The sequence below is a fragment of the Ostrinia furnacalis genome, unplaced genomic scaffold, assembly GCF_004193835.3.
Source record: "Ostrinia furnacalis isolate ACB-3 unplaced genomic scaffold, ASM419383v2 OfSCF4204, whole genome shotgun sequence".
NCBI classification, from domain to species: domain Eukaryota; kingdom Metazoa; phylum Arthropoda; class Insecta; order Lepidoptera; family Crambidae; genus Ostrinia; species Ostrinia furnacalis.
The window spans coordinates 63,392-91,152 of NW_021134443.1; the positions used below are offsets into that span (position 1 = coordinate 63,392).

At 41.0% G+C, this 27,761-nt stretch overlaps 2 protein-coding genes across 2 annotated transcripts; one reads left to right on the plus strand and one right to left on the minus strand.

Annotated features, from left to right (window-relative positions):
• Positions 1 to 4,839: 4,839 nt before the first annotated feature.
• LOC114359025 (erythroid differentiation-related factor 1-like) lies at positions 4,840 to 16,603 on the plus strand (the record flags this gene model as incomplete). Its single annotated transcript, XM_028313257.1, has 7 exons — positions 4,840 to 5,026; positions 6,083 to 6,241; positions 6,678 to 6,897; positions 9,372 to 9,555; positions 13,834 to 13,970; positions 14,720 to 14,877; positions 16,146 to 16,603. Coding segments are annotated over 7 exons (1,428 nt in total), but the record flags the coding sequence as incomplete, so codon positions are not given.
• A 2,669-nt stretch (positions 16,604 to 19,272) lies between these two features.
• On the minus strand, positions 19,273 to 27,220 carry LOC114359026 (facilitated trehalose transporter Tret1-2 homolog). The gene is made up of 9 exons (XM_028313258.1): positions 27,045 to 27,220; positions 26,152 to 26,354; positions 25,183 to 25,369; positions 24,471 to 24,592; positions 23,506 to 23,682; positions 22,732 to 22,824; positions 21,931 to 22,157; positions 21,043 to 21,195; positions 19,273 to 19,532 (listed from the first exon to the last, which is right to left on the minus strand). The coding sequence occupies exons 1-9, from the start codon at positions 27,166 to 27,168 to the stop codon at positions 19,508 to 19,510; spliced, it is 1,311 nt and encodes a 436-aa protein (XP_028169059.1). The 5' UTR covers positions 27,169 to 27,220; the 3' UTR covers positions 19,273 to 19,507.
• Between the last annotated feature and the right edge of the window lie 541 nt (positions 27,221 to 27,761).

The following is a 27,761-nucleotide window of genomic DNA, read 5'->3' on the forward strand; positions in this document are numbered from 1 at the left end:
TACGCTTCAATTTGTTATAATGTGCCTTCATTTTGGCAAACAACAGTAATGGACATAACAAGGAAATTAGAAAAAAGACTTGATTAAGTTTTTCTACGGTATTATTTGTAGTTTCTGCTATTGTAAATTGTAATAGCAAATACAAATAAAACTTTTGATTAACTTTCCCATAAAAATAGTTTTATACATATAAATATAAAAAAAACATGTGTTCGCCTGCCTGGACACAGAAAATTTACTGTTTCGGCCCTTTTAATATAGCCAGTGTCACTCTCACGATTAAGACGAATATAACGACACCTCTCACGCTAAAATCGGTCAAGCCGTTTAGGCTGTAGGCCGTGCATAAGAAATATACATACATACACTCGAAAAACATAACCCTCCTTCTGGCGCAGTCGGGTAAAAATATGCAGTTATTTTTTCTGTGACACACCGAAATCCATACGAGCGAAGCAGATGTGTCAAAACTCAAAAGCCAATAATACCTACGATGATAACAAAAATACCAGTCAAATTAATAATACGTAATTTTCCAGGATGCCCTGTAATAACGGTTGTTTTTTTAGAGGTATACAACTTTAAATTGGTTACACTGTTTCTAGTGATAGTAAATTCGATAGTTGGTGGTATATTTGTGGACAGTATGTTTTGCCATTTCATAATTAAATAGAATTACTTTTTACTTTAGAACAACGCTTGCAAATTGTGAAAAAATGTATTTTAAAAAACATGGTTCAGTTTTCCATACAAACGTCCATATTACGGTCGACGTAATTTTCGTAACTTTTCATTCCTCAGATGAATGAAAATAATGTGGCAGAGCTATGGTTTCAACAAGATGGTGTTACCATCCAACCAGCACGCGACACATTCAATTTATTGAGGGAAACATTCGATGAGCGCATAATTTCACGTGATGGATCTTTGAATTTGCCTCCACAATCGGGTGAACGATCTCACACCTTTGGATTATTTTCTCTGGGGATATATGAAGTCCACTACTGCGCAGATAAACTACGGAATTCAATGCCAACATTTGTCGCGGTATTGCCGATGGCCCCAGTTGCCCGAAAAAGACATTGAAAATTGGACATCTCGATTACGCTACATTTGAGCCAACCGTGGCACCCTTAGGCCCGAAATCATTTTGAAGCATAAATGGCATAACAACATCTTTTCAACAAGACCAATACCAATGAATAAAATATATTTTTACATAGTTTATTTCATTTTGAAATTGTATACCTGGGTCTCTAAAAAAACACCCTATATAAACATTAGTTCAGCGTCGGCCAAATAATTTATGATATAAGTACTCATTATACGTTATGTACCAGTGTGATCGAATTACACTAGGATAGTCCTGTCAAAATGCTTCTCCGACTCGCGTGTGTCTGTGCATTTGTGGCTCTTTACGTTCACGGGCGTAAGTGTTATTGTTTATTTATCTTAAAGATTATTTTGTTTCATTTGTTTAACAATGTTTCAACAGCATTTAATTGTACATAAATGTGCAGGGAGATCCTATACATGTAGCTTAATAAAACTAAATTAACTATAGAGTTTGTTTATACCAACATACAACATATCAGATTTTCTATCTATAGGATATTCTCTATACCATTAATTCAGAATCTGAAACAACCGTTTTTTACCCGACTGCGCCAGAAGGAGGGTTATGTTTTTCGAGTGTATATGTTACGGTCAATGTGATAAATGTGAAAATAATGAATAATCGCCGGTTATTATGAATAATTACCTCATGATTTGGTAAATGTGATTAATATGAGGTCATTTATGTGTGTATAAAACTAAATAGGCGGCTTAGGGGTGGCCCAAGGGCCACCCCCGCCGCACCTTAACCTATTTTTCACTATAAATCAAAACATAATGTAATGGGCATCATGGAAAAGTAATATTATGCAAGAAACATTCCAAACTCATTATGACAAATTATATTAATATATGATATCAAAACGTTCAAACTTTTTGGCTGTACAAGAGCACGTACACAAGATGTTGTTCTCTTTTATGATATTTGTTAGTACTAAGGTTGAATTATTAAGTAATCACTGTTGAATGTTATTAATTTATCACTTTTACCGCGACTGTCGGTAATTATTCATAATAACCGGTTATTATTCATAATTTTCAATTTATCACATTAACCGTAACATATACATGTATGTATGTATATTTCTTTGGCACGGCCTACAGCATTTGTGAACACTAAGGCACTAAGGTGACTAAAGCTTGTTTTTATCTTTTTAGTTAATTTTTACGCAGTCGGTTTTTTGTTTATTATCTTTTAAGTTCGTTTTTACGCAGTTGGGTTTTTTGTTTATTATATTAACCTGAGCGGGTGTTGCTGTCGCATTACGTATTAAAAAGTGTTGTCTACTCATTTTAGAAGAGCTCTGCACGAGGCCCGATGGAGGAAATGGAACGTGCATCAAATACGTACAATGCCCGGACATTATGGAAAGACTACGAGGCCGACACAAGGCTGGTCTCAATCTGACACAGTACACTTGCGGCTTTGAAGGGCTGCAGCCAAAGGTAACGAAGATATTAAAACAGAAATTTTAATTAATATGTATCAAGTTCTCTTGGCAGTCCTAAATAAACAAAAGAAATTGATAACAACAACAATAACACTGGTCAACAAAAAATCAAAATGAAAATGGTGCCGAGATTCTGTTGATAGTTTTTTATTAGGTGTGTATTAGTAATAATAAAAATATTTTTCTTTTTTTTTTCCTACGTGTAGTTTTGGATCTACCCTCAGTTTGAAAATTTAGCTTTAATCGGTACTTTGGTTGCACAGTTTGTAGTGTTATCGGTACATTTTTATAAATGCATTTATTTTAATATCATGTCTACATTGCCAAGAAGTTGTCTCAATAATCAAAATGTATTTCTGTGTACACAGTTAAAAAGTTCAAAAATTCAGGCCAGATTTTATTAAAAGTGCTTATTTTTCTTACTTTAAGTTGGAAATTGTGGTTGTATTCAAGCCGTGGATACCCAAAATTGTTTTTATCATCTGCTGTGAACACTTAAGGCGATTAGTGTCCTCAATCCGCGCCAAATCGGCATTTTGTAAAGCCTACTCCTCTTTTACTGCTGGACAGAAATAGTTGAAAAAAATATATGTTATACAACAGTTCAAGGACTACATTTCTGACGTTTGAATTTTCGCTACGTCTCTTTGTTTTGGATTAAAAAAATAAATACGGGACNGACTGAACCGACAAAAGCATTAGAAAATTTACAAAATGTTCATTGATTTTGTTATTTTTATTAAATACCTTTACGGCTGAGTTAAATGACACCGACATCAAGGTTCATCAATTTAAGTCTAAAATAATAGGCAGTAATGTATGAAGAAAGAGCTTCTATTCTGTATCTACTTATGCCCGTGTATTTTTGATCGGTGTCAAATCGGAGTTTTTGGTTCGGGGTACGCGGGTGTTGCTCGCGGCGTGAAGGTCAAACGCCCAAGGTCATTGAGGACTCTAATCGCCTTAAGGCAATGTTACAATGGTCAAAGATGCCGTAACATGAAGTTCAGAGTGGAGAAAGTGAGGAAAGAACAAAAAAAAATCCTAGTTTGAGCATAATTTTTTTTTTTATTTAATTTATTAAGTAATTTTTAATGGTCCATAAATAACAATATTAATAAAAGATACTGATTTCTTAAGTTCGATGGACTATTTGGAACGATTTGCATAGATTTTGTTAATTGAAATTACAATTTTTTTTTTCGGAAATCACTGGTCCAGTAACTACTCTGAAATTGTGAGACATGCCTTAAAAACTCAGGATGTCATAATTTTTATCAAAGAGCACTACCTCCACAGTCATCTTGACCAATTCCCAGAGAATCTTGGGTCACTATAGCATGCTATAACCAAGAATAGGGAGAGCGATGCTATCAAGACCTAAAAACCATTGGAAGAGAGGTACCAAGGCAGATGGGATCGGTATATGATGGCTGATTACTGCTGGAGGATGTAACGTGATAGTTCCATTACACCTCATTCACAAAAGTCGTGGAAAATAAAGTTTTTAAGCATTTCAAAATATTATAAACGCTGATTTTGATGAAATTTTGTATTTTTCTATACACGTCAAAATCTAGAAAACCACACGTAGGAAATCAACAAATTTGCTACTAAAGCAACCAGCATAAGGTCCTCAATCAAAAAATATATACAGTTCCTTGGCACCAAAACCACTGTTGACCAGTGTAATGAACGGAATACGGATATATTGAGTCCTTGTATTTACGAGTTTTTCATAACATTATAGGTCTGCTGCGACAGTTGTTATACACCAGAAGGGAACAAGGGGAAGTGCGTACATGTGAAGCAGTGTCCACATTTGAATAATTATAGATATAGTAATATATCCAGTGAAAAATTCTATGTGAGGAATTCCAGGTCAGTGATACCAAAAATATGACTATAAACCTTACACCCTCAACTGCGTCCAGTTTATTCTGTGCCCTATGCTCTAACCTTTTGAAATAAGCGACTTCTTTTAAAAATTTTGGACCTTCCTCGAAAATTTCTAAAATAGACATGCGCGAAAACCATGCGATTCCTGGGTGGTTCTAATTGGCGAGGCACTGAGGCGGTTAAGATTTGATGCAAATACGAGAACTGCCCAGTAGAGATGGGTTATACTAGGTAAATTTGATACTAGGTGCACCTATTCCTAGTATTTATTAATACTCGATCCAAATACCTATTCCACCTAGTACGTAGTAATTTAGCATGCATACTTGACGCGACTAGTGCGGACTAATCCACGTANATTTGTTAAGCCTAATACGCCGTGTGTTCTCCAGGCAGGGTCGGCGACAACTACTTCCAGCTCAGCAAGAACTGGCACCGGCTGGAGCAGTTCCGCGCGCAGTTCGACACCGACCACGAGCTGGATGCTCGTCTTAGACTAGAGATAGAGAGTGACATGGCGGAAGAAGTTGACGGGAGTGTGGAGGACGAGTTTGATCTGGGTAAGTTTACCTATACTAAGCAAGCGAGGCAAGAACGCTAAATCAGCGGGGTTACTCCGAAAAACGTTATCCGAGGTTTCGGGTGTTGCCATTCCTCTCACGCAAAGCGAGATGCCAGCATGAGCGACGGTGACAGATAGACCCGAAACTACGTAAACAGCTATTCCCACCTCTCGTTCCCACCACTGCAACTCCTGTGTAGCCAGGATCTACAGCTTGACCGCCACAAAAACCCAACCAATGAAGGTCAAGTGTGTCCCGGGGGAAAGTTAAACTGTCATTGGACCCGCAACGAAATTAATCAGAAGAACATAGGAGGAGTTCGAAATTAAGGTTCGACTTCCCTCCATTGCAAAGCGGATGACAGGTGACAAACAAAGGTTTAAAACCTACATGCTAGCTACATGACTGAGGAGGTGGACGGATGTGTGGAGGATGAGTTTAATCTGGGTAAGTTTCATTATCATCATCATTTCAGCTAAAGGACGTCCACTGCTGAACATAGGCTTCCCCCAATGATTTCCTGATTGGCCGGTTGTTAGCGGCCTGCAATCAGCCCCTTTCTACTACCTTTATTAGGTCTCTCCAGCTTATGAGTGGACGTCCCACGCGCTTGCCGGTACGTAACCTCCACACCAGAACCTTGCTGTCCCATCTGCCGTCAGTTCTGCGTACTATGTGCCCTGCCCATTGCCACTTCAGCTTGCTAATCCGGCTACGTCAGCCATTTTAATTCATTTACGGATCTTTTCGTTTCTGATTCGATCTTGTAAAGAAACACCGAGTCTTCTAAAGTCGCTATACATTACTATCACTAGTTGACACCACTGTCTTACACTACGCCAGTGCATGAAATACGGTAACATTGTCATTGATTGATAGATGAAATGACCAGAGGTGGAATTGTGTAAAGCAATCGTTATTATTTGACAGTTCATAACGTACGATAAAGTCAATTAAACAAAGCGTTTGACAGAATAATCGTACGTTATGAATTGTCAAATGATTACGATTGCTTTACACAATTCCACCTCTGATTATTCACTTCCTCCCCAGACCTAACTTGGCCAGCGAATGAGACAGAAGCAATGCTGTCGTCCTGCTCATTCTACCGGCGAGGTATCGAAGCTGCAGGAGATAAGCGAAGCGAACTGCTGCGGCGTCTGGCGTCAGTTAACAACGAGCTGGCTGTCAGATACATGAACACCGCGCAACGTGAGTGATGTTACAACCTGTATTTTAGTGTGTAAATAGTTTCGCCAAGACCATACTTTTTTTTAAATTTTACTCTGTACTTTACGCTTATGATGTCATAATAGAAAAGCAATCAAAAGTTCCATACCCGGTAAATCATTCCCTTAAAAAACATCTTTAACTTTTGTATAAGTGTCATATTAAACTTTAGCCTGTCGAGTATAACTAATTGATAATTTAATGCACGTCCAATTGCCTGTTCAAAAGATAATTTATCCATGTGATTTTTTTCGAACCCTCTTCTCTTTGTGATATCTCAGTACATCACCATTCCTCTTTAGATATTTTATGATTATATTCAAGTCATTTACTATCTGAGTTTCGAAAAGGATTCTTTCTTCTTGAACCTTACACTATTGATAGATTATCCTTAAGCAAACAAACCATTATCACACAGAAATCTACGTCAAATACGCCGAAGAGCCCGACCCAAAGGCAGACAAAGCCAAAGCCCTACTGAAACAATTCGCGTCTCTCTCGCGCAAGTCGGCGCAGTGCTTGGACGAGGCGACTTCACTGTTCGAGCGAGTCAACGACGCGCCCAACTTGGCTCTTTTACTGTGCAACAAGGCGCGCTACCACCGCTTCCGAGCGCACTGCAGCCAAGGGGACTTTGGGTAAGTGACTTTGCCGTCCGAGGTTTTTTTCTAAGGAAGTTCTAGGCATGTATCTCACTTGAACTTGGCTCTTTTACTGTGCAACAAGGCGTGCTACCACCGCTTCCGTGCGCACTGCAGCCAAGGGGACTTCGGGTGAGTCACTGTGGACAAGGCTAACACCCGTAATTTCAAACATTACTGTGAGGTCTCACAGTGAGACGCACAGGGTCCCAAAAACCTATTCATAGACAATACTTGAGTGGCGAAGTGACACACACGAACCAATCACAGCGTTCTATTCAACGCTGTGCGTTCGACTTCGCATATAATTGCTGCTTTACTTAAGCAAGCATCATAGACAATACTTGAGTGGCGGAGTGACACACACGAACCAATCACAGCGTTCTATTCAACGCTTTGCGTTCGACTTCGCATAGCATTGCTGCTTCACTTAAGCAAGCATCATAGATAATACTTGAGTGGCGGAGTGACACGCACGAACCAATCCTGGCGCTATTCAACGCTGTGCGTTCGACTTCGCATAGCATTGCTGCTTCACTTAAGCAAGCATTCACAAGCCCTACTGAAGCAATTCGCGTCTCTCTCGCGCAAGTCGGCGCAGTGCTTGGACGAGGCGACTTCACTGTTCGAGCGAGTCAACGACGCGCCCAACTTGGCTCTTTTACTGTGCAACAAGGCGCGCTACCACCGCTTCCGTGCGCACTGCAGTCAAGGGGACTTTGGGTAAGTGACTTTGACGTCCGAGGTTTTTTTCTATCGACAGCAAGGAAGTTCTAGGCATGTATCTAGAATAGAATAGAATAGAAAACTTTTTATTTGCAAACGATCTATCTCACCTGAACTTGGCTCTTTTACTGTGCAACAAGGCGCGCTACCACCGCTTTCGTACGCACTGCAGTCAAAGGGACTTCGGGTGAGTCACTGTGGACAAACATTACTATGAGGTCTCACAGTGCGCGTGGACGCACAAGATCCCAAAAACTTATTCATAGACAATACTTGAGTGGCGGAGTGACACGCACGAACCAATCACAGCGTTCTATTCAACGCTGTGCGTTTGACTTCGTATAGCATTGCTGCTTCACTTAAACAAGCATCATAGATAATACTTGAGTGGCGGAGTGACACGCACGAACCAATCCTGGCGCTATTCAACGCTGTGCGTTCGACTTCGCATAGCATTACTGCTTCACTTAAGCAAGCATTCACAAGCCCTACTGAAGCAATTCGCGTCTCTCTCGCGCAAGTCGGCGCAGTGCTTGGACGAGGCGACTGCGCTGTTTGAGCGAGTCAACGACGCGCCCAACTTGGCTCTTTTACTGTGTAACAAGGCGCGCTACCACCGCTTCCGTGCGCACTGCAGCCAAGGGGACTTTGGGTAAGTGACTTTGAGATCCGAGGTTTTTTTCTATCGACAGCAAGGAAGTTCTAGGCATGTATCTCGCCTGAACTTGGCTCTTTTACTGTGCGCGCTACCACCGCTTCTGCGCGCACTGCAGTCAAGGGGACTTCGGGTGAGTCACTGTGGACAAACATTACTATGAGGTCTCACAGTGAGACGCACAGGGTCCCAAAACCTATTCATAGACAGTACTTGAGTGGCGGAGTGACACACGAACCAATTACAGAGCCCTATTCAACGCTGTGCGTTCGACTTCGCATAGCGTGGCTGCTTCACTTAAACAAGCATCATAGATAATACTTGAGTGGCGGAGTGACACGCACGAACCAATCCTGGCGCTATTCAACGCTGTGCGTTCGACTTTGCATAGCGTTGCTGCTTCACTTAAGCAAGCATTCACAAGCCCCACTGAAGCAATTCGCGTCTCTCTCGCGCAAGGCGGCGCAGTGCTTGGACGAGGCGACTTCACTGTTCGAGCGAGTGAACGACGCGCCCAACTTGGCTCTTTTGCTGTGCAACAAGGCGCGCTACCACCGCTTCCGCGCGCACTGCAGCCAAGGGGACTTCGGGTGATGTTTCTCTGCTTATATTTTCCGCAAAAATTTCATTTTACACCCAAGACACAAAGCTGTCAGAGACGAAAAGACATTTGCTGCTGATAGATCTTACAGGATTTCCACCCGCTGCTAAACGACCTCCACAAATTATTTCCACAATGATCCATCCTGCGCTGCCCGCATCTAGATACTTCCCGTGATCTTCACCAGATTATTGGTCTATAGTCTGGTCCGTGAGCACGTAGAATTTTGTCCAATGACCCCAAGCTACCCACCCTTATCACTTGCGCGTAATTATATTGTTGTCACGCTCGCGCACTCACTGCGGCCGCCCGTCGCATAGTCGCGACAGCAATATAATTACGCGTGACCGATGAGGATGGGTAGCTTGGGGTCATTAGGTTTTTTCACTTACTATATCTGTACTATTTGCTATGAATATAAATTTCTAACATGCTCTCAGATATTTGGGAAAACGGACCTCTAATTATGTACTATCTATCTTCCTACAGCGTGGAGAAGCGTACCCTCTACAGTCAAGCAGAAGACCTATACAATGAAGCTCTAAAACTCCTCGGGCCGCGCTCGTCGTGCGGCGCCGAAGCCGTGTGGGACCTGGTCGCGTGGGAGCTGTCCTGCCACCTGTACACGCGCGCCGGGCTCATGCAGGACGAGCCCGAGCGAGCGCCGGTGAGTGTCCTGACGATAGGTCTCAGGTCCTCGGGCCGCGCTCGTGTGGGACCTGGTCGCGTGGGAGCTGTCCTGCCACCTGTACACGCGCGCCGGGCTCATGCAGGACGAGCCCGAGCGAGCGCCGGTGAGTGTCCTGACGATAGGTCTCAGGTCCTCGGGCCGCGCTCGTGTGGGACCTGGTCGCGTGGGAGCTGTCCTGCCACCTGTACACGTGCGCCGGGCAACTGTACTGACAATTCAATTTCCCACCACAATTACCCACCACAATTTCCCACCACGATTTCCCACCACAATATCCCATCACAATTACCCACCACAATATCCCACCTCGATTTCCCACCACAATTTCCCACCACAATATCCCACCACAATTTCCCACCATAATGTCCCACCACAATTTCCCACCACAATATCCCACCACAATATCCCTCCACAATTTCCCACCACCATTTCCTACTACCATTTCCCACCACAATATCCTACCACAATATCCCACCACAATTTCCCACCACAATTTGCCACCACCATTTCCTACTACCATTTCCCACCACAATATCCCACCACGATTTCCCACCATTTTCTACCAGCTCTCTAATAGGCAGGATTTACAGCTTGGCCTCCAACCTCCAACCGCAATCTAGGATGGTATACTTGCCTAGTAAATGCTTAATCACTCTCATCGTGGCTCGAATTATAGTGTTCGGGGAAGAAAACAGTATGCAAATAATTCCAGTCCCTAGCTGTCCACATTTATAAGAGTTATCAAAACGCATAAATTGTTGATGTTAACATTGATGGACTGTAACGTCCACAGGAGTTCAAGTAGTAAAGAATGATACGTCATAGTTCGTCGCTTGCCTCTCTAACTGTCGTATCTGACATTTTTTTTCGAAACTGACGGCCGAATACTGAAATGCTACTCAAATCTTTCACTCAGCTGACGGGCTCCTAAATTTAAGTATCCTTCAATTTTAAATGGTATTCTCAAACGCCACTCAACGGATTTGAAGCCGTGATCAGCTAAGCAGCTCTCAAATGTTTACATAATGGCAACATTTACCAAAAAAAAGTATGTTTTCATTTACACAAATGATAACTTTACGTTTTTTATCCATTACACGCAGCATCGTTTGGTTATGTATTGTCTTTTATGGAAAAATACTCAATCAACTTAACATAGAACAGTTTATTTTTAGTTTCTATTATATATAAATCTCGTTTTGTCATAAAAAAAAAATTATGCTTGCATTTTTATTTAATTAAAAAAATAATTTTAAAGGTGATACTTTTTATTGTTGAAATCTAATAAGTGGCGAACGTGGACCGAAACGTAACCACAATTGACATTTATCATTGTTGACAGAGCATCAAATTGACAAATCAACAACTCTTGGAAATGCTGCTATGCGATGTCCCCTTATTCCTCAGAAATAGGCATGTTTATGTAGCATACTTGACGCGACTAGTGCGGACTAATCCACGTAATATGACTTTAAAATACAATTTTTTTTTAAAGATACAACCGTAGTATGAATAATGCAATTTGAAATTGAATAATAATTCCTCTCTTCATACTTCAACAGGCTTAGGACTGACAACTTAAAAGTTGGCGTATTTAAAAGATATCAATTTCATAAAAATATTTACATAATTTTTCCTATTTACATGAATATGGTTTGACTACGTTTGTGTGTGTTTGCTTCGTCGCGCTCAAATTTGTTTGGTCAGACAGAGACGGAGTGAATCTCTACGTTCGCACATAAGCTTAGCGAGAAATACTAGGTGCGCGTAATACACGACTACGGATTACGCAATAATAACCTCTATTACTTTGATTGTAGGGTCGGAAATCGTGTAATTTATAAAATACTAGGTGGATCAAGTATTTAAAAAATTGGAATAGGTGCCGCCTAGTACTGTAAAATACTTAGTGTGTGGATCTGTTCTAGTAAATACGTCTCATCTCTACTGCCCAGCATCCGCGTGATTATCGCTGTGTACGACGAACCAGCGGGGTTACTCCGAAAGACGTTAACCGTTATTGTTGCTGCTCCTCACGCAAAACGAGATGCGACTGTGACATAAACCCGACACTACGTAAACAACGTTTCAGGGTAGCCTCCAGGCCTTACACATATTGTTGTTTGAATATATTTGGCTGTTCAGATGTTTCACTGGCCGTTTCGACGTGTGCTGCGGCCCTCCCCCGCAGTTCAACACCGAGCCCTGGGACAACTGCCAGAGTCAAATGACAGCGTTCCCTCCAGATCCCGCTAGTGGATGTTGTGGTTATGACGCCAACAGTGGTGACAAGATTTTTGGTGGGTAACACACGTTTTATTTCCAAGTTGTAAAGGTGAGTCTATGCTAGACGAGCCGAGCACCAGCTGAACGCAAGCCGACCCGCTCTACTCGCGGTGTAGTGTGGAGATGTACAACGAGACTTCAACAATCACTCTACTCGGAGCGCCTCTAAATCCCTGTGTTCGTCAAAAAACTGACAATAGGCGGAGCATAGTCGAGCCTCGAAGCGCGCTCGTAAGTCAACTCGTCTAGCGTTGACCCACCCACCTTAAGGCTCAGTTTCCCCACCAAGGCGGAGCGGACCAACGCAGAAAATATCGGGTGGAATATTCTTTATACAGAATTTGACAGCGGCGGCGGCGCCGCGCGGAGCCGAGAGAAGTGGAAATAATGAAAACTGATTGGCATCCAAAACACTTCTCCGCTCCGCTCTTCGCCTCCGCCTTGGTGGGAATCGGGCCTAAGAGCCGTCTAGTTTCTGTAGCATTGTTCTGTTATATTTGCGATTCTTAAACAAAAACCTCAAATGTGCCATATAAAGTTCGACCCGCTCCTTGTCTTCGCTAATATCAAGATTTTTTTCTTTCCAGGGGGTGAAGACACCGCTATAGATGAATATCCATGGACAGTACTTCTAGAGTACAACGACGCTAATCAAATTAAGACGTATTGTGGCGGAACCCTGATCAGTAACAGATACGTTTTGACGGCGGCCCATTGTATCACCGATGAAACAACGCTGCCGTAAGTCGAAGTCATTTTACTTAACCTTCGGAAGGCAACAGGGGTGACCAGTCACCCCACTAGTTCAAAAAAGTCTTCATACGTTTAGTTGCAGTTGTTGTGTCTTTCTGTCGTTTGGTCTATTCTCTAATTGGAGGGAGAGCTATCAGTCGCATGCGTCAACATATCGCGTTAGGTTCATGTTTTTGATATTTTGACACTGCTGGGGTGACTCATCACCCCTGTTGCCTTTTACGTATACTTTATTTTTTCGTGTTGCTAAAGTAAATGGTTGGTTTTGGAGTAAAAATGGCTTTGTTTTCGGATGATCAAATCGAAAAAAACTTTCATGGACTTGCTGATGTCAATTCCTATGTTTAAACGCTGCTTAGATGATAATAAGATTTCTAAAGTTGAAGACAATAATCTCAGTTCAGTCGGAGGAGGAATACTTTATTCCCAATAGCGAAAATTGTTACGACGATGACGTCATCGTCGTAACAATTTTCCCTACTAGCACAATTCAAACAAAATGTGCTACTATGTAAGAACAGACATTTTTGGTCTTCTTGGTTTCATCACCTTGGAGTCAAACACCTNGCATGTCATTATAATAATATTTTTCAATAGCGTTCAGCCTTATTGCGTTCCTGCGATTAGATCTAGGTATTTCCTCAAGGCTCGAAAGAAATGATAACGATGACACACATTATTTACCACTATTTAGGTCGATTTAGGTATAAGAATAGGATTTAAGATACCGGGCAAGCACTCTCAAATTTAACAGCTGCTTAAGACGATTTGACAGTTGTTTGAGTAATGCTTAGCGTTGAATGGCGTTTCAGTATGCGAAAATTCATTTGAGTGGCGTTTAAGTGCAACTTAATTTGAGAGGTGCTTAAAAATTGAGAACTGCTCAGATATTGTTTTGAGTATGCGAAATGTAAGTTTAGGAGCTGCTTAACTATTTGAGAAGCCGTCAAATATTTAAATGGCGTTTCAGTATTCGGCCGTGAGTTATCTACACCATCTAAATCAGTTTTGCAAGACGAATCGATCTGTCTAATCGCTTGAAAATTTTGCTAAATGTCAGTTACGTCAGTTAGAGAGGCAAGCGACGAGTTAATTACTCGTTTTACATTGACACTACTCCCATAGGCAATGTACGTGAATAAGTAGTGTCATTTGGGAAGTAATTCTTATCTTGTACTGTCCACCAAAGTGTTAAAGATGGTAATTATCGTTCCGCAGGAGGTGACAGAAGTAGCAGACGCCCTGAAGCACGCTCTAAAGCACTGTCTACTGGGCGCTGGGCCGCGTCAGTATCTGTACCAGTTTCGCGCAGCCATGATACATCATCGCCTCGGCTCGCTCTACCACTCGCAGTACAGGTAAATTCAGGATCAAATTCATTTCACTGATGGCCATAGTTTTTATACATAACAGTTGGCGCCACTGTATTCGCCACTAGCAAGTGACAGTGACTTTACTCTACCGGGGCGCCAACTCGTGAGCGCTAAAACGATAGAGACATGTCGTGTCAAACATATTCGTTTCAACCAAAGGACGTTCATCATCATCATCATCATCATCATCTCAGCCATAGGACGTCCACTGCTGAACATAGGCCTCCCCCAATGCTTTCCATGTTACCCGATTGGTAGCGGCCTTTCCTGCTACCTTTATGATGTCGTCGGTCCACCTTGTGGGTGGACGTCCCACGCTGCGTTTTCCGGTACGCGGCCTCCATTCCAGAACCTTGCTGCCCCATCGGCCGTCAGTTGTGCGTACTTTGTGCCCTGCCCATTGCCACTTCAGCTTGCTAATCCGTCGGGCTATGTCAGCGACTTTAGTTCGTTTACGGATCTCCTCATTTCTGATTCGATCTCGTAAAGGACGTTCACTGCTGGATAAAGGCTTCCTCTAAAAAATTCCACAAGAAATTGTTTTTTCTTGCAATTTTGGGACGTGTAAACTTAATGTACAGTATTAGAAATGGTGTGGTTTTTAAAATAAAATCTTAATGGCTTTAGCCTGGTAGTGTGATGTATAAAAATAAAAATACATCTAATTGTAATTGTCTATTTATTGAGTACGTAAATATGTATACTCTTGTTATATCATTTACTTTTCTTCCCAGGATAACGAGCGAAGACGGTCCCAAACGCCGCACGCTTCTAAACGCGACCCGCCACAACTACGCAGCGGCTGCTAACATGTTCGCGACCCTGGAAGACGCTGCTATGTTCCTCACAGTAACTATGGAGCATGTGGCCGCGCTCGAGACGCAGGCGCAAGGTAATTTGTACCTTATGGTTGCTGCATAAGGTCCATATTGCACAACTACTCCAGGACACTGTCAGATTCCTCGTCGGAGCTATGAGACGCAGGCGCAAGGTAATTTGCGCCTTATGGCAGCAGTATAAGGTCGATATTGCAGTGGCACAACTACGCAGCGGCTGCTAATATGTTCGCGACCCTCGAAGACGCTGCTATGTTCCTCACAGTAACCATGGAGCATGTGGCCGCGCTAGAGACGCAGGCGCAAGGTAATTTGATTCTAGTGGCCAGAGAACAAGGTTCATTTTGCAGTGACAAAAACTACAACTACTCCAGCACGCTGTCAGATTCCTCACTGTTACAATGAGACGCAGGCGCAAGGTAATCTGTGCCTTATGGCTTCGGTATAAAGTCCATATTACAGTGGCACAACTACGCAGCAGCCGTTAATTATGTTCGCGACCCTTGAGGACGCTGCCATGTTCCTCACAGTAACCATGGAGCACGTGGCCGCGCTCGAGACGCAGGCGCAAGGTAATTTGCGCCTTATGGCTGCTGTATAATGTCGATATTGCAGTAGCACGCGCCACAATTACCGAGGACGCCGCTATGTTTCTTGCCCTGACGATGGAATACTCGAGACGCAGGCGCAAGGTGATATGCGCCTTATGACCGCGGTACAGGGTCCATATTACAGTGGCACAACTACGCTGCGGCTGCTAATATGTTCGCGACCCTTGAAGACGCTGCCATGTTCCTTACAGTAACTATGGAGCACGTGGCCGCGCTCGAGACGCAGGCGCAAGGTAATTTGCGCCTTATAACTGCTACGTAATGTCGATATTGCTGCTACAATTACCGAGGACGCCCGTATGTTTCTTGTCGTGACGATGGAGTGCTCAAAACGGAGGCGCAAGGTAATATGCGTCTTGTGTCCGCGGTACAAGGTTAATATTGCAGTGGCACGCGCTACAACTACTCCAGGACGCTGTCAGATTCCTCACTGTGGCAATGAGACGCTGACGTAAGGTAATCTGCGCCTTGTGGCTGTGGCACAAGGTCTACTTTTGTAGTGGCACGCGGTCACAACTACGTGGAGACCTAGTCGGTATGTGCTTCAAAACTGCCTACGTTTGCCTTAGCAACGTTACTGTCTCCAAAACTCCTACGTGAGCTTAAAATTCAACTAAAATGGTAGTTTCATTCCGATATATCGTTAGGTTAGCTACTAAGAATAAAGATCATGTTTATTATAAAACGTCATCTTATTTGTCTCCTTTTTTCAGTGACTCCGAACCTCAAATTAAAATCGCTTCAAAACGCCGTCCAACTGCTCAGGCAGTGCCACTCCATCATGAAGGTCATCACAGACCGCGACCCAGAAGACCAGAAAGACCAGCCGAAACCGGAAGATGGCGACGAAAAGACCATGAAGAACGAACACAGTCTTTTGGGTCTTTTCGAGAATCGACTACACTTTATACTGAAGAGTATAATACAGTACTGTAGATCGAAGAGCAATAAGGACTATGAGAAAATGACGGATATGTATAAGAAGTTGTATTCTGCCAGTTTGAGGATTAAGAAAGATGATGACGTCAGAATTTACGCGGGGAGCGTATGTGAGGTGCTCATTGCGATGGATCAAATAGAGAAAGAGTTTGAGTGAGTTATTCTTTCTCTTTTTTTATTTAGGGCCTCTTTTTATTTCTCAATGTTCAGACAACTTTTATTAAAATAAGGGATGATATTTCAATCGTCAGATAACTCAACTGAAGAGTAAGTTCGGGTCAAATCGGGTCATTGACAGTTTCAGTAGGAAATATTTTTAAAAAAATTCTTCGTGTGTTCGTTTCAGCAGGTGACGTCTACTGCTGGATCCCCGAGGCCCGAGGGTTTTAATTTCAAAATTTAATTCTTCAGTTATGATAATATCTAACGTTTGAAGTTTGACATTTGACATTTTTAGGGTTCCGTACCTCAAAAGGAAAAAACGGAACCCTTATAGGATCACTTTGTTGTCCGTCCGTCCGTCTGTCAAGACCCTTTTTCTCAGGAACGCGTGGAGGTATGAAGCTGAAATTTATATCAATTACTCAGGTCTACTGTCCCTTGAAGCTGTGAAAAAATCAAACTTCTAAGCCAACGCAATCAAAAAATACAGCCGTTTATGCCGCAAATTTTCGACACTTGCAAGGGAATCAAAACCTACAGGGTGCTTCCCGTGAACTCAGAATCTTGAAATTTGGTACGAAGCAACGTCTTATAGCATAGATAAAGGAAAAATTACGAAAACCATAAATTTTTAGTTACACCACATAATATTTTTTTTTTAATAATTTTAAACTTACTACCCATTTCCTCATAAACGCGTAGAGGTATTAAATTGAAATTCATACCAAATACTCAGGTCTATAATACCTTTAAGCTGTAACAAAATCAAACTTCTATGTCAACGCAATCAAAAGAAACAGCAATTTAAGCTGCATATTTTGAAACTCGCAAGTACTCGCAAGGGAATCAAAACCTAAAGGGTACTTCCAGTCGACCTAGAATCTTGAAATTTGGCATGAAGCAACGTTTTATAGCACACATAAAGGAAAAATTCCGAANCAGACAGAGTTACTTTCGCATTTATAATATTAGTTGGGATAAAGGAAAAATTCCGAAAACCTTAAATTTTTAGTTACATTACAAAATATATATTTTTTAATAAATATGAAAATAACCTTATGAATTTCATTTTGCAATAAAAATACCATAGTTATGACTCGATTGTCGTAATGAACGAACTTTGTAAACCTTGCAGGTTTGTACGGAACCCTCTCGGTGCGCGAGTCCGACTCGCACTTGGCCGGTTTTTTATAGAAAATATGTCAACAACACCGTTTACTCAGTTAAAAGTTATATAAAAAAACTTGCCCCTAATGTATTGTGGTTTGACATGTTTATAGTGTTCTTATAATTGAGTATAATCACCATAAAATAAACGATTCCTATAATATTATGATGGACAACTGACAATATACCAGAAGTGGTATTTACTTTTTTGGGAAATAAATTCTTAAATGAGTAAAATAATTCTATTCAAATATGATATTCGTGAGATTGGCGTTGTATCAGATAGTAAAATAATTAAATGACAAGCTATTAATTTTCTAATAATCGTAAAATGCTAATGAAAAAAGCAACAAAGTGCCTTAAATTAATAGTAATTAGTAAAACTTTTGGTTGTAGATACTGCATAAGGGTAGTAGCCACAGTTTTCCACCATCTCATACTTCCCAGTTATGGTTTATTAAAATTTTACTATAACTACGTATATCATTAGCTATAAAGTTGAGTATAATCTTGTACAATGAAGACTGATGTTAGTGATAATAATTTAAGTATGAAAATGATTCGAATAAATGTTTTATGTAAATACATTGGATTTTTCATTTAATAATTATTATAATCCATTTGAAAAGTTGTAAAGAAGTATAGAAAATTTAAATTAACATTCGACATTAAAAATAATCAAATTATGTAGACTAAATTAATAATAAACGCATTATTAAAATTAAAAACATTTATTTCATAACAAAATAGGGTAAATGCACCAATCGATGACGCTACGCTCAACTACACTAAGCACTGGCATACAAATAGTAAAAAATATTATTTCAAAATATACAAAACACTGGCAGAGGCGTCACGCCACCGAGTGGTGCAATATGAAACATTTATAATATAATTAGTATTTACAAAACATTTAAATTCATCTAAATTATCACAAATTACAGTTTTTCAGCACCTTAGCTACGTCTATATTTTTATATTTTAGTATATTTTTTATATTTTATTATAGTTACTTTGTACTTTTAGTAAAGTCTGAAAGATTTATAAATCAAAAAAGGCAATGTCGAACTTCTAAATTACTAAAAATCGGTATTTTCTATTACAATTAAAATTACTAAAAATCTGTATTTTCTATTACAATTAAAATTACGGCTACAGCGGTTTGAATAAGTTGCAATTATTTCAAAAATTCGATAAAACTATTTGATAAATATAATACCTACATCACCATAGTGCTAATAACTTAATAAGTAGTTAAATTACAATTTTATTATTCCTGTATAATTGTTTTCCAATAAATAAATACATTAGATTAAAATATTTCATATGGGTGGGTCGTAATGTTAGCAAAGACCTTAAATTCACATCGCAGAATGGCACATCCTGGAACATTTTGGGGTGCTCTATGGTATGTTATAATGTAAAATTTTGTAGCAAAAATGCAATTTATTGCAACATAAAAATGATATTTCAATAGTTATTAATTGCTAAATTACAAAATACATGTTTAAATTCCATAAGCATTCACTAGAAAATTAATATGTAAGTCAGGGCTTCTCAAACATTTTTTTACTGTGATGCCTTTCAGAATATGCCGTTTTTTGTATGAATAAATTATAGTTATCTTTTTAAATACCTATTCCTTACAAAATAAGTTTATATTTATACCTCTTTGGACATACTTATACGGCACACGCTTCATTAAATGACGTGTCATTTAAAACAACGATACTATAAACTCTAGCGATATAAAATAGCATAATATTAAGTAGTAACGATGAACATTCGCAAATTTGTCTTTTCTAGTTTAAGCCTTCTCTGATTTGCTTGTTCTGAAACAAAAAAGAAAGTATTATAAATTAATTAAAGCAAGTGAAAGGTATTAGGGTCGATGTGTTCAAGCAATCATTTTTTGAAGTAGTAGGTATATTATAATAAGTCATCGCCGCTGCCGCAGTACACCGAATTACTTCAACCCCATCCACAAATTAGTTATTTTATTATCTTTCTTCACAACTGGAAAACGACGAAAACTGGTGTGTTTACCTACGTCACTCGACCACAGGTCGTCTTTTAAGACACTAAAGAGGCTCTCTGAAGGTTAGGTTGGGAGGGGGCTGTGGTAGAGAAGGCTTTGTCCGGAAAACCACAGTTACCTCCCACTTATGGCGAGTGACGGAGCACCGGGGTCTTTTTAGTGGGTATGCCTCGTCAACGCATTTTTTCCCCGTAAAAAAAAGGTAAAAAGAAGACAATAATAATAATAGAAAATTCTTCAATGTCTCCTTACCGTTTGAGATCTACCAGCGCTTCCAGACAAACATTATGGCAAGTGCTAAGAAGAAACACCGGAACAAAATATCACCACTATACTCGACGCAGACTCGTGGCAGGCGGTTAAGTAATCGCCAATATTTTATTAATTACTAGGTATTATAAACAACGCTATGCCTCTGTGTGACGTCCCCCATAACCAGTGTAAGAGCGAGAAAAAACGTGATATGCACTGTTTTATTACACTCGCCAGCAAATAAATCGCACCTCCCGCGACAAGCACTTTCAAACGTATGCATCCCCACTTACCACCAATATTAGCACCATTTAAAAGTCTAGTTCTTAACTTCATTTCATTAAAAGAAAGGTTTTTACCCCAAAAATCTGTCTTTAGAAGGATCCAGAGTCACAAAAAAATAGGTAGTTACACTTGAGTCAACTTTTATGGCTATAAAACTGTTAAGTTGGGATTAATCGCTATCCATCTGTTAAAGAGGACACGTGTGATCATTATTTGGTTTTATAACCATAAAATTTGGTCTAATTGATCCCAGAGGTGAGCCCAAAGTGAGGTCTTTTTTCAAGTCACATTTATAGTATATGTTAAACATTTATTAAGAAATTAAATGTGAATTTCTTTAAGGATATTTATTGGGCTTTCAAATAACACCAATATTGTTGGGGCACCATGATTGTGTCAGAAAAAAACCTTTTAAGTTCGCGTCGCGGAAGGTGCGGTTTATTTGATGTTGAGTGTATTAGTGTAGACTAGGTATTATAAACAACGCTATGCCTTTGTGTGACGTCCCCCATAACCAGTGTGAGAGCGAGAAAAAACGTGATGTGCACTGTTTTATTATTACATCGCTAGCCACGAGTCTGCGCCGAGTATAGTACTGCGAAACTCTAGGTCTTGACCTAGGGCATAGCACATGCTGAGTGGCTGCCATTTTAGTTCAAATTTAACTACATACGTAAGTAATTATATTGTTGTAAGTAGTCTAAGGATGTTTGGACTAAATAAAAATATTTTTCTTTCTTTCTTCTTTCTTTCAAACCCATACATACCTTCCAGCGAGGATATCCTGGATTTCTGTGAAGCTCTTGCCCTTGGTCTCGGGCACGACGAAGAGAGTGAAGAAGAAGGCCCCGACACAGCAGATGCCGAAGATCCAGAACGCCGTGTACATGCCCACAGCCAACGCGATTGCGTTGAAGTACCTGCAAATGATGATCATGGCTTGTAGCCTTACAAAATCTATAGGTTGTATGCCCGTTTTCACCATCAATCCTTTATTTTTAAGTGACCCCTATGGTAACACATAACAGGAATTTTGTTTTCAAAGGGGTCTCTTAAAAATTAGGGATTGATGGTGAAAACGAGCATTAGTCTCCTTTCTTTCCCTACCCATTAATTTCGTTTTAAATATTTCATTCATTGCTTCTAACAAATTCAATTTCTTTTTTACTAGCTTTCCGCCCGCGGCTTCGCCCGCGTGGAATTTTGTCTGTCACAGAAAAACCTTATCGCGCGCGTCCCTGTTTCAAAAACCGGGATAAAAACTACCCTATTTCCTTTCCCGGGACTCAAACTTTATGCCAAATTTCATCAAAATCGCTTCAGTGGTTTAGGCGTGAAAGCGTGACAGACAGACAGAGTTACTTTCGCATTTATAATATTAGTATAGATTAGTACCTATGTAGGAGTAGGTCCTTTTCAGGGCAGTTCAGGGCACTAATACACGCCCAAATATAGCTTGCCCTATCATCACTTCGGGACAAGATATTGGCAGGTGCTGAGAATAAGTGGGGGAAGAAACTCACGCCCGTATTCACAATCATTACTATGAGGTTTCACAGTGCGTGTGAACGCACAGGGTGACACACGAACACTGCTTCACTTAAGTAAGCATCGTTTGTGAATACGGGAGTCTCAGTCACATTTATGCTACTTACCTGGTGATCAAGAAGGAAAGCCCCCAACAGAAAGCCGTAGCGAGGGGCGCGGCGACCGACTTGATTTCGACAGGCATCAGCTCGCTCATGACGGCCCACGGTAAGGGACCCAGCCCCCAGCAGTAGGTCAGGATGAAGAGCACGAGAGCCAGGATCGGCAAGAAGCTGATCGTCTCAGCTATGGGACTCTTCTGGGCAGCTAGTAAGAAGTACATGCCGAGGAGACCCTGGGAAAAAAAAGGAAATTTTATTCAAATTCAATAAGACGCAATAGCGCTCGTGTTCATTTAGACTGGCACCACACGTTGACCCAACATTGGGCCTAACGCCATTTGTTCGACGTATGGATCTAGAAAATAGTTGGTTGGTTTGGCAACGTTGGACCAACGTTGGGGCAAGCTCTGGGAGTTGCCTGAAGCGTCTCTGTTCTGTTAGATATGTATGATAGCCGACGTGTGGACGCCTCACGAAATTAACCGACCAACATTGGTACTACCCGTTCGCGCTAAGTTTGCCGGTCCGTGGGATGAGCGTCCCCTCTCCCAACCGCGATTAAACGCAATTAGTTAGTTATTAAACGCAATTAATGTGCCTTATTTTACGCAAATACACAATTTTTATCCAAAATAATAAATAAAAATTATTTTAAATATAGTTTGTTAAAGTTATAGACGCTTCATTTCGAGTGACGTCATATCGCCAGCGGCAAACTTAAAGCGAACGGATAGAACGATGGTTGGTGGCAACCTGTGCCGCCGATGTTAGGACAATGGTAGTGATTATAAAAATATTTGTACTTACTAGACCAATAGCGGTTCCACAGCTCGAGATCAGCAGAAGAATCCTCCTGCCCAGTCTGTCCACTACGAAGGGAGTGATGCAGGATGCCATTAGCTGTGGACAATAGTATAATATCGTCAATATAATCCTTTTTTTTTAAACGTGAGAATATAATTTTGATGTTGTGCTTCGTTGTGATAATGTTGATTGGGGCGCTGATAAAGTCAAATAATAGTAAGTAAATGGTAAACTTGACGAATATGTTCTATCAATCGTGTTTAACGAATCGTTATAATTAAACTGTCACTTGCATGAAAGCATGTTACATTTAGACTTTAAAATAGTGAGTAATTAATGTTTATCTTTAATCAAGGCCATATTGAAACTTAAGGTGAAATTAATAGGTAAGTACCATAGTCATTTTGTGTCATTAATTATTTTATGGAGTTTAGTTTTAAATCTCAATAGAGTATCTCCCCAATCCGTATGGCCAGCGCACTGCAGCGTGGGAAGTGTAGGCTCCTTCATCTGTCTGGTAAATTGTAAAGAGAGGGTCGCCTTCCTGCAGTGCGGACTGAATGACCTGATGATGATCATCATCATAATCATCATCTCAGTCATAGGACGTCCACTGCTGAACATAGGCCTCCCCCAATGCTTTCCATGTTGCCCGGTTGGTAGCGGGCTGCGTCCAGCGCCTTCCTGCTACCTTTATGATGTCGTCGGTCCACCTTGTGGGAAACGGAACACGCAGCGTGGGACGTCCACCTGATGATGATGATGATGAATAATTACCTGCACAGCTCCAATGATGATGGTAGCAATGGCGGGTTCTAGGGTGGACCCAGCCGCCGTGAAGATGTCAGTCATGTAGAACAGCACCGCGTTAATGCCCGAGAACTGTTGGAAGAACACCAGCGCGCAGGAAATGTAGAACGCCTTGAAGTTGCTGCCGCGGAAGATGTCAGCAATCTGTGGGAAGGTATTATTGCTATAGGAGATGTATTATCAAAGACTGTTTTACTATAACTCCATTTACAAAAGATGCCATAATGTTTAGCTTGATTGTCTCCCTTCTTTAATTATTTCGTGACGGAAAGTAACTATTGTATTTTTTTTGCCTTCGTTCGTTTCATCTTAATGACATCCATGCCTGGATAAAGGCCTTCTCTAAAGATTTCCACGATCGGTCCTACGCTGCTGCATTCGCATTTTTGCCTTATCTTCTCATAATTTTCATAGGTAGTAGACATAGACATTCCTCTGGATCTGATTTGTGGATGTCATACTTGAAAGTTTTATAAAATATCCATCCGCCGTTTTTTCCGAACTTTTAATATAATCCTAATCTGTGTGGTTTTAGACTCATTTTCTATTTGTCTTACCGTGGCAATTTTCTCTTAGATCAAAGTGATTTGCTTAATCAGTTGTTCATTAGGCTGGGCAAGGGAAAATCTCTTTTTGCCTAATGGTGGTGTGCCACAGTATTTCCCTGCATTGTGCACCCTTCTGAGGGATAGCGAACTCGAGTCGGTGTCTCCTCGGGGGGATGCCCGATGCCAACAGCAAGGGCACTCGCGGAAGACCAGCTTCTTGACATGCTCGTAAGGGCGTCATGAAAAATGCTGAGCGGGAGGGAGCCTATTGACGCAGTGGCTTCGTAATTGTTACTTGTCTTTTTATTCTTGTTGTGTCGTTATGTTGTTTATGTGTTATGTATATGTACTGTGTCAATACAGTTTTTCTATTCTATTCCTTACCGTGGCAGTTTTCTCCTGACTAGCAGCGACGTCGGCGGCCATAAGGTCCAGTTCGGCCTGGACGCCCGCGCGAGACCTGCCGCGGATGGTGCACAGGCAATCCGCTGCTGCCTCTTTGTTGTCTGGAAGAAGTGGGTTTTTATTAGTTAGGTAGGTAAGTGATGCCAAGTGATGGTTAAGCTTCAGGGTGTAGTTGATATAAATGATCTCCAGTAGCTAAAATTCTCGTGTATCGATAAGATTTATGACCTCTATATCTACATATCGCTATCATCATTATGATCATTTCAGCCATAGGACGTTCACTGCGGAACATATTATGCCTCGCCCAATGATTTCCATAATGGCCGTTTGTCTCTATATCATATCGAAATCATTATTCCCTTTGGGGTCATTGGCATTGTAGAAATTTATAGTGTTATCCTTTACGAAAGTTAATCATTATCATCACATTTCAGGCAATTGCAGTCCATAAGCCTCGCACCAAAGAGCATCAGTTACAAATAATATTGATTATTATGATTACGTAAAACGCTTCATTTGTGTCGATCCAAACTTTTATATGTTAAATTGTTCTTTTTACAGGGTTACCAACAGAAAATGCTGCAAAAATTGCAGTAAATTCAAATCTTCCCTTACTTTTGAGACATCATATATATATTTCGAATCTTTTCCGCTCATTACCCGTTACCTTTAAGGTTTAAAAACTTACTGTTAATCAGATGGTACGTAGGCGTCTCAGGCATGAAGAAGAAAGCTATGCAGAAGACCGCGACGAAGGCCACGCCCACGTACGCGATGGCCGAGTACGATATGAAGGGCCCGATACCGTAGACGAGCAGGAAACCCACTGTGATGAAGGCCTGGAGAAAAGAGCCGAGAGCTCCTCGAGACTCGTCCTGGAAAACAATTTAAATAATATTCTTAATGAATATGGTTACGGATATTTTTTTATTTCGGATATCCGAAAGTTTCGGTTATGGCTACGGATATCTGTGCTTGAATGCAATTTTCAATAGTTGTCCAACACAGTTCATTCATGGCCGCACAGTTCACATCGAATAAAAAGTGATAAAAAAATAAAAATTGATACTAGATGGCATTATAAAGGTATCTAAATCAGGCTTAAACTGCCTACATCCGAAACTATCCGAAACTTTTGAATCGGTTACGGTTACGAATATCCATAACATCTCTGATTCTTCATACGTAGATGGAATTACGGCATTTGTGGTAACTGGGCACACAGACTAAAGAGAAAAAATTGTATAAGCCCTACCCCATAATCTCTGAAAGACAAAGTACAAAGAGATTTATCCACTGCAGCAGGTAAAATTTTATCAAGGACCAACAATACAAGGTTCGTATACGAAAATGGGTAGTAACATTTTACAATAGTTCCCGATTGGTTAAAAATGCACCACAAGCGACTAAGGCTGGGTAGCACCATATTACTTTAACTTTGACAAACGTCAAAAATCTGTCAAACTCCATACCAAAAAGCACCGGTTATCGTTATAGTTACCGTTAAAGTTAGGTGGTGCAACTGAGCCTTACCCTTCCAAAAATAGAATAGAATAGTAATCTGCTGTCTTCAGCTTAGTTTCAACTTAGAGAGTGTACAAGTAATAAATCTCTTTCTATTGGGCACACTTTATGTATTATTATAATTGTAAATTACCGTAGCAATCTCAGCGCAGTACATAGGAGAAATAGTGAAGATCATTCCCACAGCGAGACCCCAGAAGATTCTTCCGGCGTAGATGAGGCCGACATTGGTGGCCGCCGCGATGAGGATCCAACCCACGAAGAGAGGGATGGAGGAGCTTAGGAGACCCCATTTGCGGCCAATCTTTGACGCTGCGAAACCTCCGACGAAGGGACCTGAAATGTCATGGGGTCACATTAGTTTTATGGACTGAATAGATTGGTATAACACAGTCAAGTAACTGCGCACCTGGCTGGAATGCGACTCTTGCTGCGTTCGCCTCGTCCGTAAAAGGTGGCGGTTCGCATAGCGACAGAGACAGGAGACCGAGACGGGAGACCGCGAACGTTACTTGACTTTAGACAATGTATAAGCGACAGTTTGCAAGCGAGACAGAGACACAGGTCTCTGCCTTAGTCAAATAACGGTCGCGGTCTCCCGTCTCGGTCTCGTGTCTCGGTCTCCTGTCTCTGTCGCGGTGCGAACCGCCACCTTAACAGGGCGTCGATGTGACGTCATAGCAGCCAGGTGCGCAGTTAACTTGAACGGGTTGTAGGTTGTATGTAATTTAATCTTCATGTCTCATCTTTTTTATATTAAGACTATGATTTTAATTTATCCAGGTACCTACGTAAGTCAAAATCTTCAACATCATCAGGAAATTTTGTCTCCATTGCAGAAAGACCCTTTTAAATTTAGCAGAGTCAAATGAAGGATTTGAACAGATGGGATGGAGAGGCCTGATGTTCGCATTTTCTCTCTTACTTACCTGTGGTTCTATTCTATTTTTCTGGCAGAGTCCTAAACGTCAATACCAATTCAAAACCTGTTCTCTTTTCAGATTAAAAAAAAGTGAATAAACTTACCAAATATGGCTCCCACTGTGAGCAAAGACCCGATCCACGCGGTCTGGTCTGCCGTCACCTTCTCAGGCAGAGGGGACTGGGTCAGGTTGCCAAGTATGGGGCTCACGGGCGACGTCCATCCCATGGAGTAACCCGTAGTGGCCACCACGATGTTCGCTGGAAGAAAAGTCTATGGTTATTAAAGAGGTAAGTGTAAGGCTTTAAAGGACATGTCACAATGAATGCGTTCTGCGGTCAGGTTAAAGTGCGGACTGCCTTTACTTTGACCGCAGAACGAGTCTAAGTATTTTTTTTTATGTGACAGGAGGCAAATGAGCAGACGGATCACCTGATGGCAAGTGATCACCGTCGCCCATAGACACCCGCAGACCCAGGGGCGTTACAGGTGCGTTGCCGGCCTTTAAGGTGAAGATACGCTCTCTTCTTGAAAGGTTGCAGGTCGTATCAAGTCTGCTTCTTTCATATTCTTGATTCGAAGGGGAGAATTTTGATTATATGAAGGGAAATTATTTGTGGACTTTCCCAATTGGATCAAAATATTCCCGCCCTTCAGCGTAAGCTTATAGATTTGTAACTAATTCTGAGACCTAGTTATTCATTAGAGTGCTCAGAAATTCATTCCGTCACCAATGTTATAATAGCGCTTTTAAAAAATATGTTTAAGTATGTTTAAATATCCGTTGTCTAGTACCCATAGTACAAGCTTTGCTTAGTTTG